Genomic DNA, 22,935 nt, shown 5'->3' on the forward strand with positions numbered 1-22,935 from the left:
GTGTGTGTGTATTCTTTTTTCAACTATTTTCCATTATACTTTATTACAAGATATTGATATAGTTCCCTGTGCTATGCAGTAAATCCTTGTTTATATATAGTAGTACGCATCTGTTAATCCCATGCTCCCAATTTATCCCTCTCCCCTTCCCCTTTGGTAATCATAACTTTGTTTTCTGTCGGTGAGTCTGTTTCTGTTTTGTAAATAAGTTCATTTGTACTGTATTTTAGATTTCCACATATAAGTGATGTCATTATGGTACTTGCCTCTCTATAACTTACTTCACTTAGTATGATAAATCTCTAGGTCCATCCAAAAAATAGTATTATTTCATTCTTTTTAATGGCTGGTAATATTCCATTCTGCATTTGTCTCTTCTCTTTTTTAAACATATATACATTCCTTTTTAAATATTCTTTTCCATTATGGTTTATCAGAGGATATTGAATATAATTCTCTGTGGTATACGGGTAGGACTTTGTTATTTATCTATCTATTCTGTATATAAAAGTTTACATCTACTAACCCCAACTTCCCATTCCATCCATTCCCCAGCCTCCTCCCTTTTGGCCACAAGCCTGTTCTCTATGTCTGTGAGTCTGTTTCATAAATAGGTTCATTTGTGTCATTTTAGATTCCACATATAAGTGATATCATATGGTATTTGTCTCTTTCTGATTTCACTAGTCTGATAATCTCTAGGTCCATCCATGTTGCTGTAGATGGCATTATTTCCTTCTCTTTTATGGCTGAGTAATATTCCATTGTATATATGTACCACATCTTCTTAATCCATTCATCTGTGAATGCCCATCTAGATTGTTTTTATATTTTGGCAATTCTAACTAGTGCTACTATGAACATAGGGGTGTGTTTATCTCTTTGAATTATAGTTTTGTCTGAATATGCACACAGGGGTGAGATTGCTGGATCATATGGTAACTCTATTTTTAGTTTTCTGAGGAAACTTCATACTATTTTTCACAGTGGCTGTACCAATTTACATTCCTACCAACAGTGCAGGAAGGTTCCCTTTTATCCACATCCTCTCCAACATTTATTATTTGTAGACTTTTTAATGATAACCATTCTAACCAGAGTGAGGTAATACCTTATTGTAGTTTTGACTTGCATGTCTCTAATAATTAGTGGTGTTAGGCATCTTTTCTAGAGAAGGCAATGGCACTCTACTCCAGCACTCTTGCCTGGAAAATCCCATGAATAGAGGAGCCTGGTAGGCTGCAGTCCATGGGGTCTTGAAGAGTCGGACACAACTGAGCGACTTCACTTTCACTTTTAACTTTCATGCATTGGAGGAGGAAATGGCAACCCACTCCAGGGTTCTTGCCTGGAGAATCCCAGGGACGGGGGAGCCTGGTGGGTTGCCGTCTCTGGGGTCACACAGAGTTGGACACGACTGGAGTGACTTAGCAGCAGCAGCAGCAGGCATCTCTTCATGTGCCTATTGGCCATCTGCATGTCTTCTTTGGAGAAATGTCTATTTAGCTCTTCTGCCCATTTTTTGATGGGGTTGTTTTTGTTGTCATCAAGTTGTATGAGCTGTTTGTATATTTTAGAAATTAAGCCCTTGTTAGTCACATCATTTGCAGATATTTTCTACTAGTCTGTAGGTTGTCTTTTTATTTTGTTTATGGTTTCTTTTGCTGTATAAAAGCTTGTAAGTTTGATTAGGTCCCATTTGTTTATTTTTGCTTTTATTTCTATTGCCTTGGGAGACTGACCTAAGAAAACATTAGTACGATTTATGTCAGAGAATGTTTTACTTATGCTTTCCTCTAGGAGTTTTATCATGCCACATCTTATGTTTAAGTTTTTAATCCATTTTGAGTTTACTTTTGTGTATGGTGTGAAGATGTGTTCTAACTTCATTGATGTGCATGTGGCTGTCCAACTTTTCTAACACCACTTGCTGAAGAGATTTTCTTTTTCCCAATGTGTATTCTTGCCTCCTTTGTTGAGGGTTAATTGACCACAGGTTTGTTGCTTTATTTTTGAGTTCTCTGTTCCATTGATCCATATATCTGTTTTGTACCAGTATTATGCTGTTTTGGTTACTGTGGCTTTGTAGTATTACCTGCCTCCTGATTTGCTCTTATTTTCTCAGGACTGATTTGGTAATTCTGGGTCTTTTATGGTCCCATATGATGAAAGTGAAAGAGGAGAGTGAAAAAGTTGGCTTAAAGCTCAACATTCAGAAAACTAAGATCATGGCATCTGGTCCCATCACTTCATGGCAAATAGATGAGGAAACATTGGAAACAATGGCTGATTTATTTTTCTGGCCTCCAAAATCACTGCAGATGGTGATTGCACCATGAAATTAAAAGATGCTTGCTCCTTGGAAGGAAAGTTATGACCAACTCAGACAGCATATTAAAAAGCAGAGACATTACTTTGCCAACAAAGTTCTGTCTAGTCAAGGATATGGTTTTTCCAGTGGTCATGAATGGATATGAGAGTTGGACTATAAAGAAAGCTGAGTGCTGAAGAATTGATGCTTTTGAACTGTGGTGTTGGAGAAGACTCTTGAGAGTCCCTTGGACTGCAAGGAGATCCAACCAGTCCATTCTAAAGGAGATCATTCCTGGGTGTTCATTGGAGGGACTGATGCTAAAGCTGAAACTCCAATACTTTGGCCACCTGATGCAGAGAGATGCCTCATTTGAAAAGACCCTGATGCTGGGAAAGATAGAGGGCAGGAAGAGAAGGGGATAACAGAGGATGAGATGGTTGGATGGCATCACCGACTCAATGGACATGGGTTTGGGTGGACTCCGGGAGTTGGTGATGGACAGGGAGGCCTGGCATGCTGCAGTTCCTGGGGTTGCAAAGAGTCGCACACGACTGAGCAACTGAACTTAACTGATGAATTTTAGGGTTATTTGTTCTAGTTCCATGAATAGAGGGCTTCCCCAGTGGCTCAGCAGTAAAGAATACCCCTGCAATGTAGGAGATGTGAGTTCAATCCCTTGGTGGGGAAGATCCCCTGAAGAAGGAAATAGAAACCCACTCCAGTATTCCTGTCTGGAAAATTCCATGAACAGAGGAGCCTGGCCAGCTACAGTTCATGGGATTGCAAAGAGTGGGCCATGACTGACCACACACACTTCATGAATAGAACAAATGTCATGGGTAATTTGATAGGATTCACATTAAATCTGTGAATTGCTTTAGGTAATATAATTTTAACTGTCTTCTTCCAATCTGAGAACATGGGATACCTTTCTATTTCTTTGACTCATCTTCAGTTTATTAATGTTTTATAGTTCTCAACATATAAGTCTTTCACCTCCTTGGTCTGGTTTGTTCCTAAGTATTTTATTGTTTAGAGTTAGATTTTGAAAGGTATTGATTTTTAAATTCCATTTCTGGTATTTCATTGTTGGTGTAAAGAAATGCAACCAATTTCTGTATGTCAGTCTTGCATCCTGCTACCTTTCTGAATTTATCAGTTTTGATGGTTTGTGTGTGAAGTCTTTAGGGTTTTCTCTATATGATATCATATCATCTGCATACAATGACAGTTTTACCTCTTGTCTTCTAATTTGGATACCTTTTATTTCTTCTTCCTTTTTTTTTTTTTTTTTTTTTTTTGTCTGATTGCTGTGACTAGGACCTCCAGTTCTATGTCAAATAGAAGAGGTGAGAGCGGGCATCCTTGACTTGTTTCAGAGTTTAACAAGAAGGTTTTCAGCTTTTCACTGTAGAGTATTGTATTGGTTGTGGGTTTTTCATAAGTATTTTTTATTATTTACAGATATGTTCTGTCTATACCCACTTTGGTAATTTTTTTTATCATAAATTGGTGTTGAATTATGTCATGCTTTTTCTGCATCTATTGAGATGATCATGTGGTTTTTGTCTTTTGTTTTGCTAGTGCATCTCACTGACTTGCATATGTTGAACTATCCTTGATGAACTTGGGATGAATCCCACTTGGTCATGGTGTATGACCTTTTTAATGTGTTGCTGGTTTAGCTGGCTATTGTTGAGAATTTTTGCATCTATATTCATCAAAGATACAGGCCTGTAATATTTTATTTTTTAGTGAAGTCTTGTCTAGTTTTGGAATCAGGGTAATGATGGTTTCATAGAATGTCCTTGGGTGTATTCCCTCATCTTCAGTTTTTTGAGAAGGATTAGTATCAATTCTTCTTTATTTGTTGGAACTCACCTGTGATGCCATCTGGTCCTGGACTTTTGTTTGTGGGGAGCTTTTAAATTACTCATTCTATTTCACTTCTAGTGATCAGTCTGTTCAAATTATCTATTTCTTCTTGATTCAATTTTGATGGACTGTATGTTTCTAGAAACTTATCAATTTCTTCTAGGTTGTCAAATTTGTTGACCTATAAATTATTCATAGTATTCCCTATGGTTTTATGTATTTCTGCAGGATTGGTTGAGATTTCTCCTTTTTCACTTCTTATCTTTATTCGAGTTCTCTCTCTTTTCTTTGTGAGCCTAGCCAGAGGTTTGTCAATCTTGTTTATCCTTTCAAAAAACCAGCTCTTGGTTTTATGGATTTTTTTCCTGTTGTTTTTTAATCTATTTAATTTCTCTCTGATCTTTATTTTCTTCCTTCTACTGACTTTTGGTTTTGTTTGTACTTCCTTTTCTAATTCTTTTTTTTAAATTTTATTTTATTTAACTTTACAATATTGTATTGGTTTTGCCATATATTTTAAGTGGTAAGTTAGGTTATTTATTTGAAATTTTTCTTGTTGTTTGATGAAGGCCTGCATTGCTATGAACTTCCTTCTAAGAAATATTTCCATAAGCTTCTGATAGATGCTCTATGGTTGTGTTTTCATTGTCATTTTTCTCAAGGTATTTTTATTTTCTCTTTGATTTCATTGTTGATCTATTGTGGTATTTTTAGTAGTATGTTCTTTAATCTCCACGTAATTGTTTTTTCTCGATAATGTCTATATTCTTAAGTTTTCTAGACTTATTTTGTACCCTAGTATGTATACCACATCTTCTTTATCCATTCATCTGTCAGTGGAGTTGTTTCATGTCTTGGCCATTGTGAATAGTACTGCTATGAACATTGGTGTACGTGTGTCTTTTGGAGTCTTAACTGTTTTGAAGAGGATTGGTCAGCTTTCTGTACATTGTCCCTCAGTTTAGGTTGGTCTGATGTCTTCTTATGATCAGAATGAGGGAACAAGCATACTCAGAAGGGCTGTGCCGTCACTTCTCTGTGCATCACATCAAGGGATGTGTGATGTCAGTATGTCTTGTTGCTGGTAGTGTTAACTTTAACCACTTAATTAAATGGTTTTCTGGGCTTCTCTACTGTAAAATGACTGTTTCTCCCTTGTTAACTAATACATTGTTTAAAGAAGATAATTTGAAACTCTACAAATATCCTCATTCTCCTCTAACTTTGTTCAATAATTTTAGCATCTACCAGTGGGTTGTTGTTCAGTTGCTTAGTCATGTCTGACTCTTTGCAACCCCATGGACTGCAGCAAGCCAGGCTTCCCTGTCTTTCACTATCTCCCAGAGTTTTCTCAAACTCATATCCATTGAGTTGATGATGCCATCCAACCATCTCATCCTCTGCCACCCACTTTTCCTGCCTTCAATCTTCCCCAGCATCAGGATCTTTTCACATGAGTCAGTTCTTTGCATCAGGTGACCAAAGATTTGGAGTTTCAGCTTCAGCATCAGTCCTTCCAGTGAATATTCAGGACTGATTTCCTATAGGACTGACTGGTTGGATCTCCTTGCAGTCCAAGGGACTCTCAAGAGTCTTCTCCAACACCACAGTTGAAAAGCATCAATTCTTCAATGCTCAGCCATCCTTATGGCCCAGCTCTCATAGTCATACATGACTACTGGAAAAACCATAGTTTGACTGTATAGACCTTTGCTGGCAAACGGATGTCTCTCTCTCTATTTTTTAATACGCTGTCTAGGTTTGTCATAGCTTTTTTTCCAAGGAGCAAGCATCTTTTAATTTCATGGCTTCAGTCACTGTCTGTAGTGATTTTGGAGCCCATGAAAATAAAGTCTGTTACTGTTTCTATTTTTTTCCCATCTATTTCCCATGAAGTGATGGGACTGGCTGATGTGATATTAGTTTTTGGACTGTAGCCCACCAGGCTCTGCTGTCCATGGGATTCTCCAGGCAAGAATATTGGAGTAGGTTGCCATGCCCTCCTCCAGGCGCTCTTCCTGACCCAGGGATCAAACCTGCATCTCTATGTCTCCTGCATTGGGAGGCACATTCTTGACCACTAGTGCCACCTGGGAAACTCCTAACATGTGCAATCTTAATTTCTGTTTCTCTCTTCGGCATTTATTACTTGGAATTATTTTGTAAGGAAGAGCTGACCCTTCTCTTCCAAATATTTATTTTAAATTATTTATATCAGTATGAACTTATGGGTATTCACTTTATTCCATGGATCCTAATATATAGTACCTTTGGTACTTTTGTTGTTCTAACTGTTCCAGCTGTCTACTGGAAGGTTGATTTTTGTGTCCTTTCAACATGCCCCATCCTTTTTTGAGCACTTCCTTATTTGGAGTACTACAAGATAAGATAGTCCAGAGTCATCTTGAATTTTCCATCTCCCAGTTCTCTCTATAATTTCTCCATTGTAGCTATGCATTTTTAGTTAACAAACAAATAGACAAAAAACAGAAAAACCCTCAAGCCCAGGAAGTTGATGTTTCTTAGGCATATACTATGGGCTAGTATGGTCATAGGTGCTTTGCATGCATCATCCTCTTAATCTTCATTTTTATTTTTTTTTAATTCTGAGTTATAAATTTTTTAACTCTGAGTTATTTTATAATGAGTTATAAAAATAACTCATTTTTTATATAAAAATATATTTATATTTTTTAATGGTATAGTTTTGTCTTTTCAAGAGGATAAACTATTGCTTAGAGAAGTTAAATGTTAAGTGCATTGTTCAGTTTTCTCCAGCAAGCATTCTAGTCTAGGTCTGTTGGATTCCAGCATTCATGTTCTTTCCACTGGATAAAGAATTACGTCAGAAGCAAAATGAAACTTGGACTTTATTCACCTCAGCTTCCTCCACCCCATTTCAAAGGCAAGGAACTGGGGTCTATAAAGAGAAGATCAAGCCTTCTTTAAGACCCAGAACTTGATGGGAGAAATTAATGCAATACCCTGATCTCTGGCACTTAGCCCAGTAGTATTTCTTTACATTGCAGTGAGTATAATTCTTCCCAGATGATGGTCATTGGTAAAATGACCAACAAGTTCACTTTATTATTGAAACTCCTTTGCTTAGCTTATGGTCAAATATTTCCCATTGTGTTTGCCAACAACCATGATTGGGATTTTTGAGCCCAAGTGAACATTTTAGTAGGTCAAAAAATAATGAATCAGAGAAAGAGCTGAACAATAGCCCCTCATATTATCAAATATCTTCTTTGTAAGTGATGTTGCCACTTTAACTCCCACAGTATCTCTTTGGCAATATAAATGCATTTGAAAATGGTATTTTTTGAAGAAAACCAAATTATTAACTTTTTCCTTCTCAACTATGATGTTTTTAAGAAGACTTAGAAAACCAGAAAATTCCTAAAAGTACCTCTAGAAAACTATAATTATGCTCAGAGGGAAAACAAGTTACCACATCAATATTTATACCGTAACTTAAGAGGTTCCCTTGAAAACAGAAAGTAAGAACAATGAAGCCCAAGCAATTATCTCAATTCACCACAGTTAAAATACAGATATTACAGAAGACATAACCCGCTAAAACTAAAGTGTCTTCTTACACAACTGAGGTGACTTCTGGTTATATTGGAGACACTGAAGAAGGGACCCTGGAACAGCATTTTGGCTTTAAATAGAACAGAACTATAGGTTAACTAAATGGAAGTCTTGCTCAACAAACTTGCATCTTGCTTGTGCTAGAAACAGTATTCAGGTAGTGGCTCCAACTTCACCTTTTCTCATTTTCCCTTCAAGCTGTGTCTGCACCCCCATAGATTCCAAGCCATCTGCAAAGTTTGTGTATGCTGTTAAAAATATACTTTCTATAGAGACAGTTCAATTTAAAAGTGTTTAAAATATAGATAAGATTCTGCAAATCCTGTAAAGCTAACAGAATCTTTGGTAAAGGAGCCTTTACACCCGTGGAACCCAGAGAGCTCCTTTATGATATTCTTTTTTTTTTTTTTTTCTTAAGACATACAGACCTTTCTTTTTTTAATTTTAATTTTATTTTATTTTTAAATAAAAGCATTTTCTATTGGGGTATAGTTGATTAAAAATGTGATCATTTCAGGTCAACAGTGAAAGGACTGAGCCATACATATACACGTATTCATTCCCCTCTCCCCAAACAGTCCTCTTATCCATACTGGCACATAACATTGAGCAGAGGCCCATGTGCTATAGAATAGGTCTTTGTTGGTTATCCCATTTTAAATACAGCATTGTGTACCTGACCTTCCTAGGGCCCCTAACTATCTTTCTTCTTCCCTGTCTGACTTACTTCACTCAGTATGATACTATCTAGGACAATCCATGTTGCTGCAAATGGTATTATTTCATTCTGTTTCAGTTCAGTCGCTCAGTCGTGTCTGACTCTGCGACTCCATGAATCGCAGCACGCCACGCCTCCCTGTCCATCCCCAAGTCCCGGAGTTCACTAAAACTCATGTCCATTGAGTCAGTGATGCCATCCAGCCATCTCATACTCTGTCATCCCCTTCTCCTCCTGCCCCCAATCCCACCCAGCATCAGAGTCTTCTCCAATGAGTCAACTCTTCGCATGAGGTAGCCAAAGTATTGGAGTTTCAGCTTTAGCATCAGTCCTTCCAATGAACACCCAGGACTGATCTCCTTTAGAATGGACTGGTTGGAACTCTTTGCAGTCCAAGGGACTCTCAAGAGTCTCTCCAGCACTACAGCTCAAAAGAATCAATTCTTTGGCACTCAGCTTTCTTCACAGTCCAACTCTCACATGCATACATGACCAATGGAAAAACCATAGCCTTGACTAGACGGACCTTTGTTGGCAAAGTAATGTCTCTGCTTTTGAATATGCTATCTAGGTTGGTCATAACTTTCCTTCCAAGGAGTAAGCATCTTTTAATTTCATGGCTGCAATCACCATCTGCAGTGATTTGGGGGCCCAAAAAAATAAAGTCTGACACTGTTTCCACTGTTTCCCCATCTATTTCCCATGAAGTGATGGGACCAGATGCCATGATCTTCATTTTCTGAATGTTGAGCTTTAAGCCAACTTTTTCACCCTCCTCTTTCACTTTCATCAAGAGGCTTTTGAGTTCCTCTTCACTTTCTGAAATAAGGGTGGTGCCATCTGCATATCTGAGGTTATTGATATTTGTCCCGGAAATCTTGATTCTAGCTTGTGCTTCTTCCAGCCAAGCGTTTCTCATGATGTACTCTGCATAGAAGTTAAATAAGCAGGGTGACAATATACAGCCTTGACATACTCCTTTTCCTGTTTGGAACTAGTCTGTTCCATGTCCAGTTCTAACTGTTGCTTACTGACCTGCATACAGATTTCTCAAGAGGCAGGTCAGGTGGTCTGCTATTCCCATCTCTTTTAGAATTTTCCACAGTTTATTGTGACCACACAGTCAAAGGCTTTTGCATAGTCAATGCAGAATTATATGTTTTTCTGGAACTCTCTTGCTTTTTCCATGATCCAGCGGATGTTGGCAATTTGATCTCTGGTTCCTCTGCCTTTTCTAAAACCAGCTTGAACATCTGGAATTTCACGGTTCACATATTGCTGAAGCCTGGCTTGGAGAGTTTTGAGCATTACTTTACTAGCATGTGAGATGAGTGCAATTGTGCAGTAGTTTGAGCATTCTTTGGCATTGCCTTTCTTTGGAATTGGAATGAAAACTGACCTTTTCCAGTCCTGTGGGCACTGCTGAGTTTTCCAAATTTGCTGGCATATTGAGTGCAGCACTTTCACAGCATCATCTTTGAGGATTTGAAATAGCTCAACTGGCATTCCAAAACTTGCACTAGCTTTGTCCATAGTGATGCTTTCTAAGGCCCACTTGACTTCACATTCCAGGATGTCTGGCTCTAGGTGAGTGATCACAGCATCGTGATTATCTTAGTCGCAAAGATCTTTTTTGTACTGCCTTCTGTGTATTCTTGCCACCTGTTAATATCTTCTGCTTCTGTTAGGTCCATACCATTTCTGTCCTTTATCGAGCCATCTTTGCATGAAATGTTCCCTTGTATCTCTAATTTTCTTGAAGAGATCTCTAGTCTTTCCCATTCTGCTGTTTTCCTCTATTTCTTTGCATTGATTGCTGAGGAAGCCTTTCTTATCTCTTCTTGCTATTCTTTGGAACTCGGCATTCAGATGCTTATATCTTTCTTTTTCTCCTTTGCTTTTTGGTTCTCTTTTTTTCCCCGCTATTTGTTAAGGCCTCCCCAGACAGCCATTTTGCTTTTTTGCATTTCTTTTCCATGGGGATGGTCTTGATCCCTCTCTCCTGTACAATGTCAGGAACCACAGTCCATAGTTCATCAGGCACTCTATCAGATCTAGGCCCTTCAATCTATTTCTCACTTCCACTGTATAATCATAAGGGATTTGATTTAGGGCATACCTGAATGGTCTAGTGGTTTTCCCTACTTTCTTCAATTTAAGTCTGAATTTGGCAATAAGGAGTTCATGATCTGAGCCACAGTCAGCTCCCAGTCTTGTTTTTGCTGACTGTATAGAGCTTCTCCATCTTTGGCTGAAAAGAAGATAATCAATCTGATTTCGGTATTGTCCATCTGGTGATGTCCATGTGTAGAATCTTCTCTTGTGTTGTTGGAAGAGGGTGTTTGCTATGACCAGTGCGTTCTCTTGGCAAAAGTCTATTAAGCTTTGCCCTGCTTCATTCCATATTCCAAGGCCAAATTTGCCTGTTACCCCAGGTGTTTCTTGACTTCCCACTTTTGCATTCCAGTCCCCTATAATGAAAAGGACATCTTTTTTGGGTGTTAGTGCTAAAAGGTCTTTTAGGTCTTCATAGCACCATTCAACTTCAGCTTCTTCAGCATTACTGGTTGGGGCATAGACTTGGATTACTGTGATATTGAATGGTTTGCCTTGGAAATGAACAGAGATCATTCTGTCATTTTTGAGATTGCATCCAAGTACTGCATTTCAGACTCTTTTGTTGACTATGATGGCTACTCCATTTCTTCTAAGGGATTCCTGCCCACGGTAGTAGATATAATGGTCATCTGAGTTAAATTCACCCATTCCAGTCCACTTTAGTTCACTGATTCCTAGAATGTTGACGTTCAGTCTTGCCATCTCCTGTTTGACCAATTCCAATTTGTCAGGTCCATTTGTCATGGACCTGACATTCCAGGTTCCTATGCAATATTGCTCTTTACAGCATCGGACCTTGCTTCTATCACCAGTCACATCCACAGCTGGGTATTGTTTTTGCTTTGGCTCCATCCATTCATTCTTTCTGGAGTTATTTCTCCACTGATCTCCAGTAGCATATTGGGCCCCTAAAGACGCTTACTCCTTGGAAGGAAAGTTATGACCAACCTAGATAGCATATTCCGGAGAAGGCAATGGCAACCCACTCCAGTACTCTTGCCTGGAAAATCCCTTGGACAGAGGAGCCTGGTGGGCTGCAGTCCATGGGGTCGCTAAGAGTCAGGAATGACTGAGCGACTTCACTTTCACTTTTCACTTTTATGCATTGGAGAAGGAAATGGCAACCCACTCCAGTGTTCTTGCCTGGAGAATCCCAGGGACAGAGGAGCCTAGTCGGCTGCCATCTATGGGGTCGCACAGAGTTGGACACGACTGAAGTGACTTAGCAGCAGCAGCAGCAGATAGCATGTTCAAAAGCAGAGACATTACTTTGCCAACAAAGGTCCGTCTAGTCAAGGCTATGGTTTTTCCAGTGGTCATGTATGGATGTGAGAGTTGGACTGTGAAGAAGGCTGAGCACCGAAGAATTGATGCTTTTGAACTGTGGTGTTGGAGAAGACTCTTGAGAGTCCCTTGGACTGCAAGGAGATCCAACCAGTCCATTCTGAAGGAAATCAGCCCTGGGATTTCTTTGCAGGGAATGATGCTGAAGCTGAAACTCCAGTACTTTGGCCACCTCATGTGAAGAACTGACTCATTGGAAAAGACTCTGATGCTGGGAGGGATTGGGGGCAGGAGGAGAAGGGGATGACAGAGGATGAGATGGCTGGATGGCATCACTGACTCGATGGACGTGAGTCTGAGTCAACTCCGGGAGTTGGTGATGGACAGGGAGGCCTGGCATGCTGCAATTCATGGGGTCACAAAGAGTCGGACACGACTGAGCGACAGAACTTAACTGAACTGACCTGGGGAGTTCCTCTTTCAGTATCCTATCATTTTGCCTTTTCATACTGTTTATGGGGTTCTCAAGGCAAGAATACTGAAGTGGTTTGCCATTCCCTTCTCCAGTGGACCATCTTCTCTCTGCCCTGTCCACCATGACCCGTCCGTCTTGGGTGGGCCCACAGGGCATGGCTTAGGTTCATTGAGTTAGACAAGGCTGTGGTCTGTGTGATCAGATTGACTAGTTTTCTGTGATTATGGTTTCAGTGTGTCTGCCCTCTCCCAACACCTACCGTCTTACTTGGATTTCTTTTACCTTGGACGTGGGGTATCTCTTCATGGCTGCTCCAGCAAAGCACAGCTGCTGCTCCTTACCTTGGACGAGGGGTATCTCCTCATGGCTGCCCCTCCTGAACCTCCATAGTGTACTCCATAGTGGCTGTACCAATTTACATTCCTACCAACAGTGCAGGAGGGTTCCCTTCTCTCCACACCCTGTTCAGCATTTGTTGTCTGTGGATTCTTTGATGATAGCTATTCTGACCAGTGTGAGGTGATATCTCATTGTAGTTTTGACTTGCATTTCTCTAATAACTAGCAGTATTGAACATCTTTTCATGTGCCTATTGGCCATCTGTATGTCCTCTTTAGAGAAATGTCTATTCAGGTCTTCTGCCCATTTTTTAATTTCTCCTTTGATTTCTTCAGTGATCCAGTGGTTCTTTAGTATCATGTTGTTTAGCCTACATATGTTTGTGTTTCTTAAAGTTTTTTCTTGTAGTTTATTTCTAATCTCAGAGTGTTGTGATTTGAAAAGATGCTTGATATTATTTCAGTCTTCTTAAATTTACCAAGGCCCACTGTGTGGCCCAGCATGTGGTCAATTCCATGTGTACTTGAGATAAATGTGTAGTCTATTGCTTTTGGATGGATGCTCTATAAATATCAATTAAGTCCAACTCATCTAAAAGTGTCATTTAAGGCCTGTTTTTCCTTATTGATTTTCTGTCTGGATGATCTGTCCATTGATGAAAGTGAGGTATTAAAGTCCCTCAGTATTATTGTGCTACTGTCAATTTCTCCCTTTATGTTTGTTAGTATTTGCCTTATATGTTGTGGTACTCCTATGTTGGATGTATATATATTTGTTATATCTTTTTTTTTTTTAACTGAATCCTTGATTGTTGTGTAGTGTCCTTCTTTGTCTCATAACAGTGTTTGTTTTAAAGTCTATTTTGCCTAATATCAGTATTGCTACTCCAGCTTTGTTATTGTTTCCATTTGCATGAAATACCTTCTCCCATTCCCTTACTTTCAGTCTGTAAGTGTCCATAGGTCTGGGTAGATCTCCTGTAGACAACTTATATATGGGTCTCATTTTTGTATCCACCCAACCAGTCTGTGTCTTTTGGTTGGCGCTTTTAATACATTTATGGTAATTATTGATATATATGATCCTGTTACCATTTTGTTAATTGTTTGGGGTTTATTTTTTGTAGATCTTTTCTGTGTCCTGCCTAGATAAGTTTCTTTAGCATTTGTTGTAAAACTGGTTTACTGGTGCTGAATTCTCTTAACTTTTGCTTGTCTGGAAAGCTTTTGATTTCTCCATCAAATCTGAGTAAGAGTCTTGCTGGGTAGAATATTCTTAGTTGTAGGTTCTTCCCTTTCATCATCAGGCTTCCCTGGTGGCTCAGATGGTAAAGCGTCTGCCTACAATGTGGGAGACTCGGGGTTCGATCCCTGGGTTGGGAAGATCTCCTGGAGAAGGAAATGGCAACCCACTCCAGTACTCTTGCCTGGAAAATCCCATGGACAGAGGAGCCTGGTAGGCTACAGTCTATGTGGTCGCAAAGAGTCGGACAGGACTTCACTTTCACTTTCACTTTCATCCCTTGGAATATATCCTGCCAATCCCTTCTGGCTTGTAGAGTTTGTGTTGAGAAGTCAGCTGATAACCTTTTGGGTTTTCCTTTGTATGTTGTCTTTTTTCCCTTGTTGCTTTTAAAAATTTGTCTTTAGTTTTTATCAGTCTGATAACTATGTGTCTCAGTGTGTTCCTCCTTGGGTTTATCCTGCCTGGGACTCTCTGTCCTTTTGGACTTGTTTGACTATTTCCTGTCCCATGTTGGGGAAGTTGTAGCTATTATCTCCTCAGATATTTTCTCGGGTCCTTTCTCTCTCTCTTCTTCTTCTTCTGAGACCCCTATAATGCAAATAGTGCTATGTGTAATGTTGTCCCAAAGGTCTGACTTCATTTCTTTTCATTCTTTTTTCTATATTCTGTTTTGTAACATTGATTTCCACCGTTCTGTCTTCCAGGTCACTTATCCATTCTTTCTACCTCAGTTATTTTGCTATGGATTCTTTCTAGTGTATTGTTCATCTGTTTGTTTGTTCTTTAGTTCTTCTTGGTCTTTGGTAAACATTTCTTGCATCTTCTCCATTCATTTTCCAAGATCCTGGATAATTTTCACTATCATTATTCTGAATTGTTTTTCTGGGAGATTGCCTATATCCACTTAATTTAGTTGTTTTTTTCTGGGGATTTATCTTGTTCCTTCATCTGGGACATAATCCTTTTTCTTTTATTTTGGACTCTCCTGGTGGCTTAGAAGGTAAAGGTAAAGGTCTGCCTACAATGTGGGAGACTCGGGGCTCAATCCCTGTTTTGGGAAGATCTCCTGGAGAAGGAAATGGCAACCCACTCCAGTATTCTTGCCTGGAAAATCCCATGGATGGAGGAACCTGGTAGGGTACAGTCCATGGGATCCCAAAGAGTCAGACTGAGTGACTTCACTTTCACTTTATCTTGGTCCTTCATCTGGGACATAATCCTGTTTCTTTTATTTTGGGTAGCTTTCTGTGATTGTGATATTAGTTTTGGAGGCTGATGGGATTGTAGTACTTATTTCTTCTGTCTGCCCTCTGGTAGATAAAGATAAGAAGCTTGTGCAAGCTTCCTGTTGGGAGGAACTGGCTGTGGGGAAAACTGGGTCTTGCTCTGGTGGGCAGGGCTGAGCTCAGTAAAACTTTGATCCAGTTATCTGCTGATGGCTGGGGCTGCACTCCCTTCTTGTCGTTTGGCCTGAGGCCACCCAGTACTGGAGTCTAAAGGTTCTATGGTAGGGCTATTGTTGACCTCCAGGAGGATTTATGCTGACACACATCTCCCAGGACTGCTGCTCCCAGTGCTCCTCTCCTCGTGGTGGGCCACTGCCAACCCATGCCCCTGCAGGAGATGCTCAAACACTCACAGGTAAGTCTGGCTCAGTCTCCTGTGGGGTCACTACTCCTTTTCCCTGGGTCGTGATGCACACAAGATTTTGCTTGTGCCTTCCAAGAGTCTGTTTTCCCCCCGGTAGCCTTCAAAGTCAGATTCCCTAGGGATTCCCAGTCCCTTGGCTGGATCCCCAGACTGGAGAGCCTGATGTGGGGCCTAGATCCTTCCCAACAGTGAGATAACTTCTTTGGTATTACTGTTCTCCTGTTTGTGGGTCACCCACTGATGAGTATAGGATTTGATTTCATCATAATCGTGCCTACCACTTTGTTGTGGCTTCTCCTTTGTCCTTGGATGTGGCATATCTTTTTTCGATGGGCTCCAGTATCTTCCTGTTGATGGTTGTTCAACAGCTAGTTGCAATCGTGGTGCTCTGGCAGGAGATGAGTGCATGTCATTTAACCACAGACCTTTCTTTTTAACATATTATTTGTTTGTTTTTGGTTGCACTGGGTCTCTGTTGCTGCAGTGAGCCTTCCCTAGTTGTGGTGCATGGGCTTCTCATTGTGGTGGCTTGTCTTATTGTGAAGCATGGGCTCTAGGTTGCACAGGTTCAGTAGTTGCAGCACACTGAATTAGTCGCTCCAAGGTATGTGGGATCTTCCTGGGCCAGGGGATCAAACCAGTGTCCCCATTGTTGGCAGGCAGACTTTTAGCCACTGGACCACCAGGGAAATCCTGTGGTATTCTTCAAAAAGTGTATGTTCCAAACTGTTGGTAGCTTGCGTCTCTCATATACCTGAAGAGGAAAGATTGGGTGCAGGGGATTGATTTCATAATGTAAAAGTCATTGGATTTTGATAGAATAGAACAGAGGTCAGAAACTACAGCCTTTCAGGCCAAATCCCGCCCAACACACATGTTATGAAGTAAATTTTGTCTCCTTGCCAATTTGTGTGTTGAAACTCTTTGCCTCAACATTGATGGCATTTGGACGTGGGGACTTTGAGAGGTAATTAGAATTAGATGAGATCATGGAGATAGGGCCCTGGTCAGATGGGATTGCTCTCCTTATAAGAGAGATGCCCTCTGTGTACCCACAGAGGAAGGGCCATATGAAGACAGAGCTGTCTTCAAACCAGGAAGAGGGTTCTTGCCAGAAATCTAATTTTCTTGCACCTAGATCTTAACCTTCCAGCCTCAGAATTGTGAAAAAGTAAATTTCTATTGTTTAAGCTATGAATTCTCGGGCATTTTGTTATGGCAACCCAAGTAGAGTAATACAGCCCGTTTCTGTAAATGAAGTTTTATGGGAACACAGCCACACCCATATGTTCACATACTACTCTCTCTAGCAGCTTCTGTGATGGAATATCAGAAATGAGTCATTGTGACAGATTATTTGACCTGAAAAAGGCGAAATGTTTACTATCTAACCCATTAAAAAAAAGGGTGCCAACCTCTGGAATAGAAACTTACCATATACACGGACTTCCCTGATGGTTCTAATGATTAAGACTCCATGGTTCCACTGCAGGAGGTGCAGGTTTGATCCCTGGTTGAGGAACTAAGATCCCATGTGCCATGCAGCATGACCAAAAAAACAAGGAAACTTACCATACACAGCATAGGTTTTGAACAGGAAAAACCATCCCCGTGAGATATAAAAGGGTCAAATGGAAGAAACTGCCTTAGTGGACAGTGAACAAACCAGCACTGGCCTGACCATCTCCAGGAATGTCCAGGATGTCCAACCCAAACCCTTTGAGCAGGGTCACCTCGCACACAAGCTGAGTGGTTGATGGTGAACATTCCTGCCCTCAGTGGTTGAAGTCCTTGGGGGGAGCCTGTCCTCTCCTGAGGCTGTTACGACAGGTCAGTAGTCATGACAGTGGGGTAGAAAGGGAGAGAGTGTCACAGAACAGCATGGTAAGCAATGAAGCAGCAGCCAGCTTGTCTCTCCATGGCTGTGGATCCACAGGGCATCAGAGGCTTCCTTGCTGCAGAGCAGAGTGGAAGCAGATGTGGGATACAGGATGAAATCTTTGCTGATAGTGAAAAGACGTCTCCATGGGTAAGATCCATTGTGCATCGAGAGTCTGCACATGCTCTCTCCCTCCCCAAAGTGGCAATTAGGAAGTTCCGACACCAGTGTCAGAATCCTCTGGGGTTGGTTCTGGGAATCCGTGCTTTTAAGGCATGCCCAGGTAATTCTTCTGCACCTTGATGTCTGTGAACTATTGGGTGAGCAGTTCCCACCTGCTGGAGTACTAGCACTGTTCCTACCCAGGAGTGGGCATCTCTATGACCAGCCCCTAAGTGAAGAATCTTGATGAAGGAGAACCCCAATCAAAGGCACAACATGAGCAGTTCAGTACACAAAAGAGTTTTTGTACCTGTGTGCCATCAGCCAGATCAGCCTTGAGGTTTCTGAGTCAGAATGCCAGCCAGGGAACCTCGTTCTAAGGCTCAGTACTGTAGAATTCCATGGCTGAGACCACCGCGGGGCTGGACTGACTTCAAGCAGAGTTCTTCCAGGTGCCTTGTTTTCTGCTCGCTCAATCTGTGGGTGACCCAGCTGTGTTAGAAACAGGCAGAAAGAGCTGGACTCAAACACAAAGCAAACACCATCTTTCTTGTTCTTACCATGTAATCAATAATTCAACCCTGGAAAGCAAGCCTGACTCCTGATGAAGTGCTTGCTGCAAAGAAGACGACAGGGCCATCCACCAACTTCTAACACTTTTTTCTGTCTATCTTTCTCTCTCCCACCTTCTGTTGTACCTCTGCCCTGCCTTTGGTTTTCCTCCATCTGAATGCAAAATGAACATGTCTGCTAAAATGTGGTCCAAATAGAGTCAAAGAGGATGCCAGGATAGAGTGTTAGCAGCTATAGGAGAGAAGAGGCACTAGTTATTTTAAATGTCAGAGCAAAGCAGTAATTGAACTCAGGGTCCCCTTTGAGTGACGCACCAGAGTGTCACAGATCCAACAAGTGGCCACTTAGGTGAATTAAGGCTGTGAATCAGAAGATGCCCCATAGACAGACAATAACAACACCAACAACAGTAATAATAGCAGATGCAAACGCTTGCATAGTACTACTTTGTGCCAGGTGCTTCTCCAAGTGCCTTACACATAGTTCACTTAAGTTGGATCATTTCTAGTATCTGTAAAATCCACTGTGGAACAAATGTTTTGGTACCATCTATTTGAATGCATTTCAATCTCAATATATACAATACTTAGTTCCAGTGTGTAGGGTACAGAGGATCTAATTCCTTGTTCCTTATTTCCATGTTTTATGTTTTCAGCATAATTCTTGGAAGCATCATCTCCTTAAATGTTGGGTTTCATGAGCCCAGGAGAACAGGTACAATTGCTACAGTGGAATAAACTCTTCTAGGAGAAACCTCAGTATTTTATTTACTCTTGCCTTCCTCCCCTGGCATGCCTTTCATTCACGTTTTAAATATGATTAATACGAATGACTTCCCCAGGCAGAACAATTTATGTTATTTTTAAAAGAAGCATAACCACCCATCTAAATCCAAGAGCCCCTGGGAGGTCATCACCTCTCTGAAAGACTTAAAAGAGGATTAAAGATTTAAACGCTGGGTGTCTTGATTAATCTGGTGACAGTGGGTGGTGTGTTCCACATTTCTGGTCCACAGATTAGAGCTTGAGAAATGACTTGACTTTGGCAGAACATCTCTGCGCCCCATGGGGTAGAGCAGCTGGGAGCTGGCCCAAGCCGTGGTTGATGGACAGCCTTCTTCAAGCTGCCAAGCCTGCTAGCTCTGGGTCTGACTCCCCATTACCAAGTCATAAGCGTCTCACAGCCCTGTATCTGTATCAACCAAGGCCTAGAGGTGAGTTTTAGCTTTCAGTGCTGTTATCCAGACCTCACCAGCTGAATAAAATTTTGGTTCAACTAGTCAGAAAAGCACCCACTATTATGGGACCTCTGCTGCTGCTGCTGCTAAGTCGCTTCAGTCGTGTCCGACTCTGTGCGACCCCATAGATGGCAGCCCACCAGGCTCCCCCGTCCCTGGTATTCTCCAGGCAAGAACACTGGAGTGGGCTGCCATTTCCTTCTCCAAGGCATGAAAGTGAAAAGTGAAAGTGAAGTTGCTCAGTCGTGTCCGACTCTTAGCCAGCCCATGGACTGCAGCCCACCAGGCTCCTCCATCCATGGGATTTTCCAGGCAAGAGTACCGGAGTAGGTTGCCAGGCCCCCTTCAAATGATCCTCCTCTCTTCTGTTTTATCTTCTCCCCTTTCTCTTTACATTCTCTCTCTCTCTTTTTTTTTTTTTTTTTCCTATTTTTCCTCCTTTCCTTCCTTCCTTCCTACCTTCCTTCTTCTTTTTCTTTCTTACTCTCTTTCTCCCTCTCTCCCTCAGTCCTCTGTCCATGGGATTCTCCAGGCAAGAATACTGGAGTGGGTTGCCATTTCCTCATCTAGAGAATTTTCCCAATGCAGGGATCAAACCTATGTCTCCTGCGTTGAAAGGTGAATTCTTTACCGTTAAGCACCTGGGAAGCCCCATTTCTTTCTCATTGAGCCCTTATGCACCAGTCACTGTTCTAAGTGCTGGAGCTATATTTTATTAATAAAACACATTAGTGGAATATGTATTGTATTAGAAGAGATTAAGAAAGAATTCATGCAGGAAATGTGCTTCCCTCAGCTGTCTGGAGAAGTCCCAAAACGCATCCCCGTCCTGCTGTTGGACATGTTGCCCTCGCCTGTGGCGGGCGGCTGCTGAAAGCTCCAGGACAGCTCTGAAGCTGCAGGGAAACCAGAGCTCTGGTGCCCTGGGCAGAACCTGTCTAAGGTTCCAGAGGAGCCCTGATTCCATGAGGCTGGGGTATATTCTATCCAGGATGGTGTACACGCCTGTCTGCCACCTAGGTGCCATATGCCATCATGTGCCTCAAATCTCGATGAGGTGGCTCACTCAATTTATACTTCTCAGTTCTGTCCATTTGTAACTAGAGATGCAATCCACGTGGGTGTATTCTCACCATAAAACATTTAAATATCATAAATATTATCAAAAGTGCCTCCTGACTACCGGCCATCCCTAAAGGAATCACAGCTGTTCAGTGTATAGCCTGCTGGAACTCCTTGATTTTATTTGGAGATGTAAATGTGTACACTGAGCTATGCGTGCATGTGCACACACCACTATCGACTTGCTCCAAAAACACATATTGTTATTGCTTTGCATTTTTTTCTTACATAGAAGGTATATTTACATATCATTCTGGAACTCCTTTTTCTCATTGAGAACCAACAAGGTCACTATAGAGAGTAATTCAGTAATCACTATATTGAGCTCATTCAATGTAGGACTCTGTGGTTTCCTTTCAACGGTGCCTTAACTTCCCATAGTACAAATGTACCGCTTTCCTATGAAGAATGTGCATGTGTGAAAGTGTGCTTTATTTTGAAGGGTAAGTGCTGAGTAGTGGAACAGTGGGAATTGAACATTTTAAATTATTGTAGATGCTTCCAAATTGTTCTTATGCCAACGTATACTCCACCAGCCAGCTGTGAGTGCCCCTCTCTGGTTTAATTGCAGCCCCTCCTCATTTGGAGCCAGACCTGAGTTCATGGGATCTGGGTTAAAGGAAAAACAGAAAGACAGAGGCAAGTATTTTCTTCCCTGGAACCCTAAAACTTGGGCTCTGGGGCTGTCTGCTAGAGGGAGTGTGCATTCCTTGGCGCCCTCTGGTGGACAGAGCTGGGAAGGAACTTTGCTGCACTGGGAAGAAGTTCAGTTCGGTTCAGTCGCTCAGTTGTGTCGGACTCTGTGACTTCACTTTCACTTTTCACTTTCCTGCATTGGAGAAGCAAATGGCTACCCACTCCAGTGTTCTTGCCTGGAGAATCTCAGGGACGGTGGAGCCTGATGGGCTGCCGTCTATGGGGCCGCACAGAGTCGGACACGACTGAAGCGACTTAGCAGCAGCTGCGACCCCATGGACTGCAGCACGCCAGGCCTCCCTGTCCATTGCCAGCTCCTGGAGTTCACTCAAACTCATGTCCATCGAGTCGGTGATGCCATACAGCCATCTCATCCTCTGTCATCCCCTTCTCCTCCTGCCCCCAATCCCTCCCAGCATCAGAGTCTTTTCCAATGAGTCAACTCTTCGTATGAGGTGGCCAAAGTACTGGAGTTTCAGCTTCAGCATCATTCCTTCCAAAGAACACCCAGGGCTGATCTCCTTCAGAATGGACTGGTTGGATCTCCTTGCAGTCCAAGGGACTCCCAAGAGTCTTCTCCAACACCACAGTTGAAAGGCATCAATTCTTCGGCACTCAGCTTTCTTCACATCCATACATGACCACTGGAAAAACCATAGCCTTGACTAGACGGACCTTTGTTGGCAAAGTAATGTCTCTGCTTTTGAATATGCTATCTAGGTTGGTCATAACTTTCCTTCCAAGGAGTAAGCGTCTTTTAATTTCATGGCTGCAATCACCATCTGCAGTGATTTTGGAGCCCCCCAAAAATAAAGTCTGACACTGTTTCCACTGTTTCCCCATCTATTTCCCATGAAGTGATGGGACCAGATGCCATGATCTTCATTTTCTGAATGTTGAGCTTTAAGCCAACTTTTTCACTCTCCACTTTCACTTTCATCAAGAGGCTTTTTAGTTCCTCTTCACTTTCTGCCATAAGGGTGGTGTCATCTACATATCTGAGGTTATTGAAATTTCTCCCAGAAATCTTGAGCTACTCTTAGTAACTTTCAAATATGCAAGGGAGTATTACTAACTGCATCTACCATGCTGTACGTTACATCAATATGACTTAATTATTTTATAACTGGAAGTTTGTGACTTACGACCCCCTTCATAATTCTCCCTATCCCCAAAACCCTGCTTTTGGCAATCACCAATGTGTTCTCTGAATTTATGAGTTTGTTTGTTGTTTTAAATTTCATATGTAGGTGGGATCATATGCTATTTGTCTTTCTCTCTCTGACTTATTTCACTTAGCATCATAGCCTCAAGGTCCATCCTTGCTAGCACAAATGGCAAGGTTTCATTCTTTTTATGCCTGTATTGTATCCTGTGTGTGTGTGTATCACATCTTCTATATCCATTTATCCATCAGTGGACACTTAGGTTGCTTTCATATCTCACCTATTGTAAATAATGCTGCAGTGAACATGGGGGTGCGTATACCTTTTTGAAGTACTCTTTTCATATCCTTTAGATAAATAGTCAGAAGTGAAATAGCTGGATTATGTGGTAGTTGTATTTTAACTCTCGTCCATACTGTTTTCCATAATGAATGCAGTGATATATAATCCCATCAACAGTGCACAAGCGTTCTCTTTTGTCCATA

At 41.4% G+C, this 22,935-nt stretch overlaps 1 protein-coding gene across 3 annotated transcripts in view; it reads left to right on the top strand.

The window, feature by feature from the left end:
• The window catches only part of LYPD1 (LY6/PLAUR domain containing 1), a 66,443-nt gene that overhangs the window by 21,167 nt on the left and 22,341 nt on the right, over positions 1-22,935 (top strand). For 2 of the 3 annotated variants that reach the window (XM_055572863.1, XM_055572862.1), the window contains exon 3: positions 15,496-15,606. The exons of the other annotated variant lie outside the window; for it this stretch is intronic. In XM_055572863.1, coding sequence (XP_055428838.1) covers positions 15,496-15,606 — 111 coding nt within the window. The remainder of the gene's footprint in view (positions 1-15,495; positions 15,607-22,935) is intronic. 3 annotated transcript variants of the gene reach the window in all.

The sequence above is a fragment of the Bubalus kerabau genome, chromosome 3, assembly GCF_029407905.1.
Source record: "Bubalus kerabau isolate K-KA32 ecotype Philippines breed swamp buffalo chromosome 3, PCC_UOA_SB_1v2, whole genome shotgun sequence".
Classification (NCBI taxonomy): domain Eukaryota; kingdom Metazoa; phylum Chordata; class Mammalia; order Artiodactyla; family Bovidae; genus Bubalus; species Bubalus kerabau.